Here is a 13,733-nt window from a genome sequence, read left to right as displayed (position 1 = left end):
AAAGAGACCATTAATCCCAGAGTCAGTGTTGCAATTCTGAATACAGAAAGTTGTAATGATGAATGTAAGTCTTCATTCAGTCCAGGGTCACCAACATCCCGTTTCACCTGGGACTAAGGGTTTGTCCATGGTAAAGGACTTGCAGTGCTAATGCCTGGAAAGTCACAGGCTAACCAGGACGAGGTGGTCACTCTAACTGAGCAAGAGAGTAGAATTTGTAAAGTTCTACTGCATCTCCTATTCCATTGTTCAGCATTGTTGAATCTACACAGACCTCCTTCCCTACTCTAAAATATACTCCACTTTGAATTTCTTTTTGGCACTGGATATCTCTAATGGTATAAGACATAATTGAAATATTATCTAAGACTTAGAGTGGTCCAAAAGAATTTGAGAAGCGTACACACCTTGACATTATCTAAACCAAATCTCTAAGTATTTTCTACTGAATAGTTGGCGCTGGTGGCTAGATAGTGGCGTAAAAGCAGGACAGGTCTTCGCCTGAAGCCCATTTATCTTTTGTTTTTCTTTTTCCTTAATTACTGATTGAAGAAAACAAATAATAAGCACAAATTTTCCTAAATACTTTATCCCTCAGACATTAAGATTACACAGCCTCCCTGTTGTTGCTTTTATGTGTCCCCATGACTAGTACGTGTGCACCAAGATCGCCTTGCAATCCTGTTAATTGAGCTTGCAGGTGGTGTGTGTGCTGCCGACCCAGGCCGAGTAGCAGGGCTCTCATTAGCTTTGTCTCTGGTTCCTCCTTGTCTCAAAGGGAAAAGTAGGACACTCGGCCACTGTAGGTTCTCAGAGTAGCTGAGTGAGGACGGTGGGCTGGACTGACCTTACCAGCAGCCTTCTCATTAAATTACCAAAGGTACACGGTGGGTGATGAGGCCCAAAGCCAGGTGACAAGCCTCCCCTGGCTCTCCTATCCCACGTCTGTGATTCTGTCTTCCAGAGAACGAGCGAGGACCACCCACCCAGAAGGTAACTGTTTTATAGGCTCTCCAAATTTTCTGTCTGAGGTCATGATATAGATACAGAGATGCTTTCCACAGGAAGTACAGGGTTCCCAAGTGTTTTAAATCTTCATTTTAACTTTTTATAACAGATGTTCTCTCATCTCATTGCTTTCAACATATACTAATGAAATAGTTTCTCTTAAAGTAAATCGGCATCTTCCTGAAGAACCATCCCAGCCCTGCTAGTTTGTCACATACAAGCTCATCTTTCTTGTCGACCTTGGATTCAGAGTTCTACTGCAAGGAAGAGAGAGAAACATTGACTTTTTTCTGCTGAGAAATGCTAAAGACATATTTCCCTCGCTCTTCTCACAAATAAAAAGACTTTAATGATCGTTCCATTAATACAAGGTACCAAGGATTATCACTCAGGCTGTTGAGCCGCAAATGCAGTATACTTACAAGAAATTTGCCTACAGCAACCCGTGCTTTACTTAATCACAACTGGAAACTCGTTATTTTTTTTAATGAATCTAAGTAATAAAATTTAATTCATGCAAAGATGGTCACAAGAATGCAGCATCATTCCACCCCAGTTAGGGATTAGACCGCTGGGATGAATCGTATATCCAGGGAAAAATAACTGGGCTGCTTTGAAAAATTATTTGATGGGTGTAAGTTTTCTCCTTAAATGCTTACATTTTCCCATATTTCAGGCTGTTCCTCAAAATGTACCAGGTTCATAAAAGTTAAATCTGCAGTTATAAGAGCAGCTAAAAGAACATACAAGCACGTGACAGAAAAAAAAAAAAAAAAAAAACACTTCTCTCTAAAATGGTAAAAGAACTATGCTAGTAGGGAGGGCGGTTTCCCAGAACATTCCCAAAAGGCATTCTCAGTTTGGGCTAAGTCTGAGGCATCCAACTGGAATTCAGAGTTTTATATGTATTGCTTTTTAACTATTTGAATTGCTGAGAAAGCAAGAGGCCAGCCCCAGCCCATCACTACCTCCCATTCTGATGGATTGGATTTTCATTTTGTGGATGAAAATGTCATGTGAATTACGTGGCTGTTTCAGGGGAACCCAGTGCACCTAAGCTCGAAGGGCAGATGGGAGAGGATGGAAACTCTATTAAGGTGAACCTGATCAAGCAGGATGACGGCGGCTCCCCGATCCGACACTACCTGGTCAAGTACCGAGCGGTGAGTGGCCTCCTTCCCAGGCTTCATACCACCCCGCAACCCTGACACCTGCCTTCTTGGAGCAACAGCGTGCAAAGCCCAGGGGGGCAGGGGCGGCCTCTGTGCCTGGCAGGTGGCTACTGGGTCCAGGTTAGGGTCTTACATTCCAAGATTGACTTGCAGCCTTTAGGTCATGTCTACGCTGAAACCATTTTTTTTTCAGTCCCCTATTTTATATTTTTTAATTGAAATACAGTTGATTTACAGTGTTGTGTTAATTACTTCTGTACAGCAAAGTGACTGCAGTATACATATATGTACATTCTTTTTCTAATACTCTTTTCCATTATGGTTTATCATAGGATATTGAATATGGTCCTCTGTGCTACGTATAGCATGGATAAACACACTGAGACCATTTTAAAACCTCTAAAATGATTTTGGTGATGACAACTCCATACCATGACTGATTTTTCTGCTTCCTACATTTTTCTACAAAGTTATCTTACCATCACCCAGTACTTTTTGCAAATAACATACTGATATCTGATAATCACACTTGGATAAAGTGTGTATCATAGGCCAGGCATGCAGGCCCATGATCACATGCATTTTCTTCTCCCCAAGAACCCTACGAAGTTGGTCTTAATGATTATCCCCACTTTACAGAGGAAGTAAGTGAGGCTTATGCAGTCAGTGACCGCATGACTCATACAGCCAGGCAGCCACGGTTTGAATCCAGGTCTGTGTGCCTGAAGAGACGGGGTCCTTAGCCCCCGGCCTGGGCTGCCTCAGGCCTAAACCAGCTCCTTCCCTCACCACCCACCCAGGGCTCGTGCAGCCCACCTGAGCTGTTGTCACCCTGCTGTCCGGCTACCAGTGAGCCTGGCCTTAAGCCTTTTCTTCTGGGTTTGCCCACCACCCATCTAAGATTTCTGACATTCCACCTGTCATCCCCGACCCCCAAACTGAAAAGCACCCCATTGTGTTTTTTGGGGTTTTTTTTGGTTTTAGAATGACCCTTGACCATTGCCTTCCACAACCAATTGCTGAGAGGTTTACAGGCAGCATCTGAGCATTGGAAATAGCCTCTTGCTAGGATTTCTTGCCCGTAGAAAATAATGAACTTGAGAGGAGTTTTCTTTGTTCAGATAGCCCCCAAAATAGGCTTTTCCCAGGAAGTTTGACTTACTCCCTCTCTGCCTTTTGATCAGCCCCGCTTGAAGTGCCATGGGAGCCCTGACCCAGTTATGTTTACAGAGAGTCCGTACAGCACAGAGCCCTCCCAGGCACACGTCTCAGCCGCTGGGCAGCCTGTCAGTCCACTTAGCCCTCTCCTCCTTAACTGTGTAGTCAGGTGTGAGCCTGATGTTGGAGGAGGAGCCTCAGTTGACTTTCCTAAGGCCCAGCCCAGAGGCACCACCATCTGAGAGGTCCCTGTGGTTTCCTTGCTATGGAGTAGGATGCAGGGACTGGGCAGGTGGTCCCATGGAGCCCACTGGAAGTGGGCAGTGTGGGGGGAGGATGTTATTATGTGTTGTTATGCTGATGTGGCCCAACAGACATGGGACCCAATTCCAGCTTTACCATTTAGCAGCGTGGGACCTGAATAGGTCACCCAGTCTTCCATAATCTCCATCTCTCCATCAATAAAATGGGGAGAGCCTATCGAGCTGTTGTAAAGATTAGTTATAACATAAGCAAAGAACCTGAAATGTGCCTGATACTTGGAAAACTCTGTACATGGTAACTGTGATAATCACTGGTATGATGCAGGCTGGGGCTGGAAGTATCTCCCTTAAGAGGCCACATCAGGTGTCAGTGTTCCAGCAGAGCCGTCCCAGCTGTGCCAGGCAGGCCTGCATTACAAAGACAACTGGGGCAAAACACTGGGATATGTTAGACCTCGACAACCTTAACTGTCCTCTCTCTTCCACCTCAAAATCCTAATATTTGCTGTGCATTACTATTATTATATATTATTAATATGTATTACGTAACATAATGTTTGCTTTATATTCTGGCTCTCTCTTTTGTAATGATGTTTGCCAAGGAAAGAAGCCTTTCATAGAAAGAGGACAAAAAGAGCTGAATTTCTTCATTTTAAATGAAAATGGGGCACATGCTGACACGCTCAGGAGCCAACTTAGAGCCATAGCCTGGCTTCCAGTTAGACTCTGAGGACATGAGCACCCCACTTCCACCATTTCCCCACACTGGTCATGGCCATGACACGAGTGCTATCCCATTCTTAAAGGTATCTCTTTGGCTGGTACAAAGCATTTTTCTGGGAAGACGGCTGGCTTTCCTGTAACGTAACTCTTCCTCCAGCCTCAGCCACGGGCTAGACCACCTTCCAGGTGACACCGCTAGCATGTTCTGCTCTTCCGGGGAGCAGCCCATCATCCAGTAGACATGTGTCAACGGCTTCCACCCAGAACAAACTCACTGGCAAACGTGTAGGATAGAACTGGAAAGAACATTTGAGAAAAGAGGGGCACCGATAACTCCAGCTTCGTGCCTGAAATCATGCCCTGATGGGCAGTGCTCTGCTGAGCTGAGTGTACCTTGTAGGCACTCTGGGCACCTCAGCCCTGGACCTGACAGAAGAATTCACACCTGTGACACCTCCAGCTCCAGTCTCAGAGACCAGGTCACACCGCATGGAACAGGACAATCCAGTTCAGTGCAGTAGATGTGTGTTGAGCTCCCTTCTATGAAAGGCTTTGGGCGCAGAGGCTCTTGGCCACAGCTCGACTGCCCATGTGGCTTGGGGAAGTCACCTGACCTCTCCCTCCCTTCCCCGTCATCAGCTTTAGTAAGGGCCGGGCAAAAGCGCTGGCAGGCTTGTTGTAGGGATGCAGTGAGAAAATGTGCAGAAAGCCTTTAGTCCAATGCCTGGCACGTAGTGGGTGCTCCATAAATGATAGTTTTTATTTTTAATAAAAGTAGAATCTGTGCAGTGTTCCCATGTCAGGAAGGTGAGTCACACACCTGAGTGTGACCAACATTCTGAAACAGGACAAGAAACACAGTTGTTGGATTACTCTTCTAGGTCATCCTTAGGCCATGGGCCAGCATTCCAGAGTGTAGCTTGGGTCCCTGCATGCTCTCAAGGTGATGCACAGAACACTGAAGAGTTGGCCCCATGCCACACTGGCAGTCTGCCGCTGTTTGTATTTGCAGGCACGCAAGGTTGACCTCCTGACCTGCGTGATCATTTACCTTTGGGTTTTTCAGGCTGGTTAAGAATAAAGCCCACGTCCTATCTTTGGTTTTTATTTCTGTTTTGCACCAATCGTTACTGACTCCCTTATGTTTCTTCTGTTAGCTGGTCTTAGCAGCTATTTCATCTAAAGCTTTCTGGTGTCTTGTATCTTTCTTGCCGATTTCTCCCAGAAGCTCTCCTCCGAATGGAAACCAGAGATCAGGCTCCCATCTGGCAGTGACCACATCATGCTCAAGTCCCTGGACTGGAATGCCGAGTACGAGGTCTATGTGGTGGCTGAGAACCAGCAGGGAAAGTCCAAAGCAGCTCACTTTGTGTTCAGGACCTCGGCCCAGCCCACAGCCATCCCAGGTATGATGGCTTTGCTTTCTGTGAGTTTCCTGCTTTGAATTAATGCACAAGTGCCGCACCTCCTAATGTGCCTGAACAGCCCCTGACAACTCGCATGCTTACAGCCATCCTCATGATCGGTTGCCCATGCAAAGCTTAGTTTTGCTTTGTACCTAGCTGTGCAGTAGGTTGAGATGGACTGGACCCTCAGGAAGGCTTGGCCAAGCCTCCTGAGTGCAGGTCCTGTGTCATTCAGCCTTGGAGGACTGATGATAAGCCAGTCCGTGGGACCCCTCAGATGGGAAAGACCCCAGCTCCAGCCAAGCTTTGGATGCTGGTGGAGGAAGGATCCTTTTTCGAGACCTTATCTGCTATCTACCAGTTCATACAAGGACCACGTAACAGTTTTTAAGCACTTTCTATCTGATGCTTGCTTACCTGTACAACTGTGGTCCAAATATCTTCTCTGTGGGAACCCCAAGAGAAGGAATATATGGTGCCCAGTTAGTTAGTTAAAAATCCTCTCTGCCAAAGGCCTCTCAATTGAAACAAAGATTAAATTGAGCCACTTGAAACAGAACAAGTGGAGAAAGTAGACGCTGGAAACCCCCATCCATGAAAGGCAGTCCAGTCTGCTAGAGGCCGGGATGGGAGCAGCTCTCCCAGGAGATGCAGATCTGTCTCTAGGGATCCAGGACCAACTCAAGTGTGGGAATAAAGTGAGAGTTCTGCTTTCTGGCCCAGCTGCCTTGCTGCTGATGGCCAGTCTCCTCAATGACCTCATTCCTCGGAGCAGAAAGAGATCTTCATCGTCCCTCTCTGCTTTTCCAGAGCAGCCATATGCCAACCACAGGCAGGAGAGGTGGGCATAGAACATACAGTTGCAGCCTAGTGGAGGGGTCCCCATAAACGCTCTGCAGTGTCCAAGTATGGTAGGAAGATGCTCCAACCTCCCAGTGGCCTTCGTCTGGCCTCCATTGTACCTGTCCTGTCTAGAGTGCTTGCCCCCAGCTCTCAGCTCAGTGATCACGATTGCTCTTTCCAGAGGGAGAGAGGCCAGCAAGGACATGGGCTACCGTGACACAGGGCTGTGTGTGTGGAAGTGCGTTGGTCGAGCAGCAACAAAGTAAGATCAGTGTGTGCTTCCTGATGGTTGGCTGTGCATGAGTGTGTGTGTGTCTGATAGATGTGTGCGGGCCCCCAGGGAGTCGGCGGCCATAGATGAGAAGTGTCTGTGGTCCTCCCCTCTGCACTGACAGGGAGGCCCCTTAGCATAGGCTAAGATGGGTGTCTCTCTGCAGGCACTGGTCACGTGGTCAGTGATGAAGCCAAGGCATCTGGTTGTGGCTGTAAACAGTGTTCTCCTCACTGCTCTCCTCATAGCCTGTCCAAATAGAGGTGGTCCTCCCTATTCTCTGCCCCCTCTTTCTCTGCATTCTTGGGTCAGTTTTTCCCTGAAATTGACAGTCTGGTGGGAGTGTCCAGATCTGCTCGGCTTTTATGGGGCACTTAGGTGATGGGGGAGTGAGAAGCCTTGAGTGATTCTTTTGCAGTGAGACAGATTTCTACTGGTATCTATTTCCTCGGGTGAGACTTCGTAGGTGGTGATTCCAACACACTGCGTTCCCAGGCTGGGTACTGCCAGCGGCATCAGCTTCTGGGGTTGGAGAAGTTGGGGCCACTGTGTGTCAGATACAGAAATTCTGGGAAGACCAGTGCCCTGGGTCCTGCCCACCGGAGTTGTCAGAGTCCTTCTGGCTAATCTCCCAGGCTCCCAGTTAAAGGGGAGGTTTGGAGGGGCCACTCACCTCCCCAAGAGGGCTTCGGGCTCTACTGCATAGATTTTAGAAGGAGGTTGCTTGGTTGGACTTCTCTGGGACCTGCGAATAAAACCTCTGAATTACGAGATGTACGTTCACGGTGGAATTCTGTGGTCAGTGGGTGGTGGAGGTGAGAGGTGTAGAACTAGATTCTCTTTAAGAGCACTGTGGGTGGGGGGATTGTACAATAGGAAGAAGAGTCCGATGTATTGCTGAAAAGGTGGCCCCCATCCTTGCATACAGTTTGCTGCACATACTGCAGTGATCAGATGCATCTCTCCCCCAACGTGTAAAACGCTCTAGAGGCTAGAAGGCTGTGGGGAGACTCCTGACTGCATCTTAGAGACCTCCCCTTATCAAAGGTAACACTTTCCTAATCAGACTCTTGTATTTGCCTGTGGAGGCTTCTGTTCTCTCACTTTAATTTCATTTGCTCGCTGACCCCTAACCCCTGAATTCACCCCGCTGTGCTGCTTCTGGCCTTGCTGAGCTTCGGAACTGGCCTTATGGTGATAATGCGGCACTGAACTCTTCTCTAACCTTTGTCAGTTTAATTTACAAAGTTGAATTAACCTTTGATTCCTGCATTTTCTATATTTGACCTATTTTTTTTTCTTTTTATCTATTTTTTTTTCTCTGTTTCTGTCTCTTCCTTCTCTTTCCTCCTTCCCCCTCCCCTTCCTGTGTCTGTCGTCACACATATCACCTTGGACGTCACTGGGACATCCCCACGGCCACATTTGTTTTTAAACAACCACATTCTCTCTGGGGACCCATTGCTTGGCACCTGCAGCGACCTTGGGAGGCTCCACCATGTCCCCCACCTTTGTCTCATTGCTTTTCTCTGCAGTGACTCTTCTCTTGCTCTGTTAGGAACTTGAATGCCAAAAAACTAAGTTTGCCTAAAGGCCCAGTTCCTATGAGAATGATCAGTGCCCCCTTTGGAAGAATCTGTCAGGACTGTCATGGCCACAGCACCACGCTCTCTGTGGAAGAGGAAGGTTTGGCAATTGGAAAAAGCTGGACCTCCAGACTTATTACCCTTCACAGATACTTTTGTGCCACTTCATAAGGAGTTTGCCCCCTTTTTCATAGCAGTATAAAAATGTTTGGGAGGTCTTCTCTTTAAACTCTCTCTATATATATATGAAAAAAAAAACAACAACAGAAACCATTACACTAGGCTTACAGAAAAGTTTCTGCACATCTGCTACTGGTTGCATTTTTTGGTTCTTACCTGAAAATGATGTAGCAGAGAAGCATTTCTAGGCACTCTCTAAAGCTTGCCTCAGATATTGAAATCACCCCGTGTCCCCGTTGTAACCCTGTGCTCCTCTGCTGTCCTTCAATAAGTAGCTGGCTTCGCTTGCATTTCAGTGCCCCTGGTAAGTCCACTGTGATTCACCGGAACATTTTGCTGGCATGATGGGCAAAGTAAGTCACCCTGTTGCCCATGCAGCGGAAGAACTCGGATTTGTTGAGTATTTTCTGGGGCTGATCCAACATCCTGGGAGGCGCTTTGGTCCTGGTAGTATAACCAGAACCCGACGCTGGCTCTGTGAACAGGGCCAACCTAGGATGTGCCCAGCACCTACGGGCTCTGGAAGGTGCATGTCTCCCAGTTAGGGTGATACCGGCTGCATGGCTACAGATCAGCCACAGACCTCGTGTCTTGGCAGATGTGGCCCAACGGTGACCCACGTTATCGCGTAAGCATCAGTCCCCCAGGTTGCAAGCATCCACTGTGAGCCTGGCGTGAGTCGCGCCCCCTCCCCACACGTGCTCAGTAGAGCGCAAGGCAGGGCCAGCCCGGAGTGCCCATACGTTGGAACCCAGCCAGCCTGTCATACTGCCCAAGTGCCCCGACCCCCTGTCGGCCAGTGGCTTCAATGACATTTTAAAAATTCTGGTGGAAGCCAGCTGCCCCTCTGCTGTTGGGGGTACCCCTCGACATGCCCAGGAGAGGAGGTGAGGTGTGTTTGTTAAAGTTCCCCGTAGAGACTCGGGCGAATCCTGCTCAGTGGCGTCAGTGTCTGAGCTCGGGGGTACCTTCTCCTGAATAAAAACTGCCCCCTCCGTTGTGGTCACATATCATTCCACATATCTCATCTCTGAGCATCTCCACAGAAGTTTGATTTGTGTTCATTTTGGTTTCTTTACTTTTTGGTTCTGTCGTTAGTTTTTAATGTTCAAAGACGAGCCTTTCTCTTTGGGAATCCAAATGATCCTGTGGTCTGCAGGGCAGAGCTGCCTGTGTCAGTGGGCACAGGCCCGTGTCCCCAGCGCTGGCAGTTTAGAGGGTCAGGTACACACACCAGAGGCCACAGGCTACCCACCAGCTCAGCCAGGCAGCGCCTCTCGCCCTAGTCCCGTTGGCCTCCAGCCCCACCATGAACCTCTCCGCCGGGATCCCCGATCTCCCGTCCCACCATGGCAGCAGGAGGAGACACGGTGCTTAGGCACAAGACAGAGTATCAAGAAGAGGCCCATGGTGCCTCCGGGCCCGGCATAGAATCCCAGGGCCATTAGGAAGGCAAAGGAGGGAGAGATGGTCCTCACGCAGGTCACCCATCACTGTCCCCTGACTCCCGGCAGGCTCTTGGTATCATCTTCGGCAGAAGTTGCATATTCACCCAGGAGGGCCCATCTCAGAGGTCTGCCCCACCCTGGTCCCAGTGCCATAGGCAAGGGCCTATGTCTGTGTTTCTGAAGATCTGGCCCAGAGTGTGGGGAGGCCTGACATCCATGACCCTGTCCCCTCAGCTCATTCTGGTCCAGGCAGGCCTCAGCTGAAGCAACTTTGGGGTCATTGCATTGGCCCCATTCGGATAGGCCCGTGGTTTGTAAGGGATGCCCTTCTGGAGACAGCATTGAGGCACGCCCGCCCCCACTGGACACTGAGTTCTCTCATGGTGGCTGCAGCCCTCAGCCCCGCCGGGAACCCCTAAGACAGGCCCTGAAGGAGGGAACGCTCGCTGCCCCGCTCAGCCGCCCTGCCCCCGCACCCTGTCTCAGTGCTGCCCACTCTCGACACGCCACAGGGCTTCTCTGCTTGTTTTTTGGAATATTTATACGGCAGGTTTGGATGACGTTTTTCTACTAATAAGAATGCTAACATTCTTGTGTAGATAATCAGCGAGGCCTTGATGAAGTTTACACCTTTGCATTATTAAAGGAAATAACAGTTCATGTGAACTCACCAGCGTGTTTGGATTTTATTTGATAGTTGTGTATCCTACAAAGTGCCAAAATCCCTTTGCCTCCACCTCACAGGTACCTGGATTACTTTGATTGCCCCAGAGAGCCCTTTAAATTGGACCCCAGACTCGTAGCTTGCTGAGTGGAGTTCTAGCCAAAGGAATCGCTTTCCCTTCCTCATGAGGAGTGACGCAGTTTTCTCAGCTCTCCTAAGAGCTGCTGTGGGTCACCGCCTCCTTGGACTTTCCCCAGCAGACAGGGCGAGGGGAAAGTGCCTTTGCAGAGCCAGAAGGTGGTCACCTTGGGATCAAGGGCACACTCTGGGCCACCAGAACCACAACTCTGTTGCAAGTTCTCCCGATTGCACGGCTCCCTTCACGACTTCCTATCAGAGGCTTCTCAGAGTGACGTGGTGACAGAGAGAATCTAAGAGAAGGGTCTCATTGGCAAGCCCTATTCTGTTTATAATCACACTTAGTTGGATGCCTCCTGAAAGCCCCAAGACCAGCCGTCTATTCAGCAGGAACAAGCAGACGAGTGAACCAGAACCTCAGCTGAATGGTTCCGAGAGTCGGAGGCTGGAGGGGGCACTTCTGCACTGATGTCCCGTGACACAGTGACTTGGGCCCCCTCAACTGCAAGGTGGGAGATGTCTTCCCATTTTGAGGCATTTATGAGCATAGGCACTTGTCGGTCTCAGTCTTGGGCAAGCCAGGTGTTCAGTGCCAACACCTCCCAGACCAGGAACCACAGAGGATGGGCAGCCCCAGCTTCATAGCCCTACCGTTCAGCACAGCGCTAAGCCCAGAGGTTGTGGAGGAACTGCTCCCAAGAAGCACTCTATGTATGCAGGTGTGCAGATGGGGTAGCCAGGAGAGGTCAGGGGAAGGTCATGGAAAGATAGACCCCAAAGTTGTTTTCTTTTCCTTTTGTAAAATGTTAAGCAGGATGCAGGAGATAACCTTTGTCCTTCTAGTTTCCTGGACTAAACAATTCTGTAACAGCCACCAAGAGGTAATGAATGTTGGCTTGACTTGGATACCCTTTCATGTGCATCCGGTGTTTCCTTTATTTACAGTTTTTTGTAAAAGCTTTACACATCCTTTCTCAAGCTTGAGGGGTACCTCGCTTCCTCTGGAAGTCTAGACTCTTCATGGTGAACTGGGTGGTCCCTTGGGGATAAGTCTTTGCTCTCTCTCCACCCATCAAGTACATCAGTTAGGTCAGGGCCACCAGGTTGGACTGCACAGCTCATCCTTGGGTGGGAAGTCATAGGAACAGCTGTTATTCATTGTAATGTAGGCAGAAAACTTAGAAACAGTGGTCCTCAAAGTCTGGGCTGCATAAGAATCACTGGGGTGCTCCATCAAATTCTGAGCCTCACCCCCAGAGATTCTGACTTGATAGAATGGGGAAACCCCAGAATCTGAATTCTTAACAAAGCACCCCAGGAATTCTGCTGCAGGTGGAGAAACATTATGCTGAAAGGTATTTATTTTTCAACTAAAGACAAAATCATAAGAATCAATGAATAAAGATGGGACCTACCAACTGTCTTGCAGGAAAAGGTCCTGCTCGGTACACACTGTGGAGGACATGGACGTTAGGGAATCTGTACCCTGTGCTGGGGACTGTAGGACATCTAACATGCAATGACAGGCTCTTAGAGTTGAAGAGGACCTGAAGACATCCTCTATCCTAGGCTCTGCCCAGTGCAGGAACCTCATCCAGAGCATTACGGTATCCCGGCCAAGGGATTTTCCAGCCTCTGCTTGAATGCCTCTGGCAACAGGGAGCTCTTCCAAGGCAGCTCACACCACACTTAAATAGCTCTTTGTGTGTTAGTTCTGTCTCATGTGAGCTCAGGTTTGCCTCCTAACCCCATAGTTGCCATCCACTAGGGACACTGAATAAGACTACTTCCTTCTCATGACACACGTTTAAGTATTTGGAGACAGTGTTCTCATCTCCAAGGCTAAATACTGTTCCTTTGTTCAACAAATATCCTTTGAACATTTCTTATAAGTTGGGTTGTCCTAGATGCTGGGGAGACAAGAGACAGACAGGGTACCTGCCAGGATATTCTAGAGGGCGGGGCAGCCAGATAAAAAGCATGTCAATGAACAGAAAATGGCAGGTAGTAGTAAGAAGAGAATAAAACAGGGTAATGTGGTAGGTACTGGGTAGACATGCCTGAGTAGATAAGAGATCGGGGCAGGGGAGGGGGGAACCTCTGCAAGAAGGTGACATTTGAGCTGAACCTGCAGGAAAACAAAGAGCCAACACAGGGTGACGGGGCTGGAGGGTTCCAGGCAAGGCATCAGCCAGGCACTATGACAGGAACGGGCTGGGCGTGGTGAGCAGATAGAATGGAGTCCCTCCCGGCTAGAGCACAGGGATGGGAGGCAGGACTCAGTGCCCTGAGTTATGATGGACAGAGGAGTGGGAGAGTCCACAGCACGTGTAGCACCTTTTAGACCAAAGGCAAGAATTTGAATTTTATATCAAATGAGAGAGAAGACCATTGCCCTACCTTCTGTTTTATATCAGTCTCGTTGCCCTCCTGGCCCTTGGAGGTGTTGGCCTTGGCCTTCAGAGCAGTGCAGCCCTCTGATGGGTCTGCTGAGCCCAGAGCACAGGTGGATAACGGCTGCTTCTCCCACACGGAGCAGCTTTGCAGTGGTTTGTTTTTCTTCCTTAGAGATCTGACTAGTTCCCTAAAACCATATTTATGTGTAAACCTCAAAACATGGTGTTAGTGCCTTTGAGTCCAAAAATACAGACATTCTTTCCCCACAAAAGTACCTTAAGCTCCTTCTGCAGGAAGGAGACACTTAACACCTATTGGGTATGGGTGTCAGGTGGCCTCCAGCCCTGAGTCATGGGATGGGAAGGAAGCCCAAGGCCGTATTTCTTCCCTGTTCAGGGAAGCAGCTTTGGTATTCTGAAGACCAGGAAGACCTGCATGTCTTTCTTTGCTTTTGTGTGTGGATGTGTGAGCACCAC

General features: G+C 48.8%; 1 protein-coding gene across 10 annotated transcripts in view; it reads left to right on the top strand.

Moving 5' to 3' along the window:
* The window catches only part of NCAM1 (neural cell adhesion molecule 1), a 327,301-nt gene that overhangs the window by 306,379 nt on the left and 7,189 nt on the right, over window positions 1-13,733 (top strand). For 4 of the 10 annotated variants that reach the window (XM_081241441.1, XM_081241440.1, XM_081241444.1 and 1 more), the window contains 2 exons: window positions 2,047-2,171; window positions 5,553-5,730. In XM_081241441.1, the coding sequence (XP_081097567.1) occupies window positions 2,047-2,171; window positions 5,553-5,730 (303 nt within the window). Of the gene's footprint in view, window positions 1-2,046; window positions 2,172-5,549; window positions 5,731-6,754; window positions 6,836-8,322; window positions 10,676-13,733 lie in introns of those variants that run through there. The other 6 variants (XM_081241442.1, XM_081241437.1, XM_081241439.1 and 3 more) reach the window with 4 other exon arrangements.

Source organism: Mesoplodon bidens (assembly GCF_964165515.1).
Source record: "Mesoplodon bidens genome assembly, chromosome: 7".
NCBI classification, from domain to species: domain Eukaryota; kingdom Metazoa; phylum Chordata; class Mammalia; order Artiodactyla; family Ziphiidae; genus Mesoplodon; species Mesoplodon bidens.
Note: the sequence above shows the minus strand (reverse complement) of the source record. Positions and strands in the feature narration are given on the sequence as shown.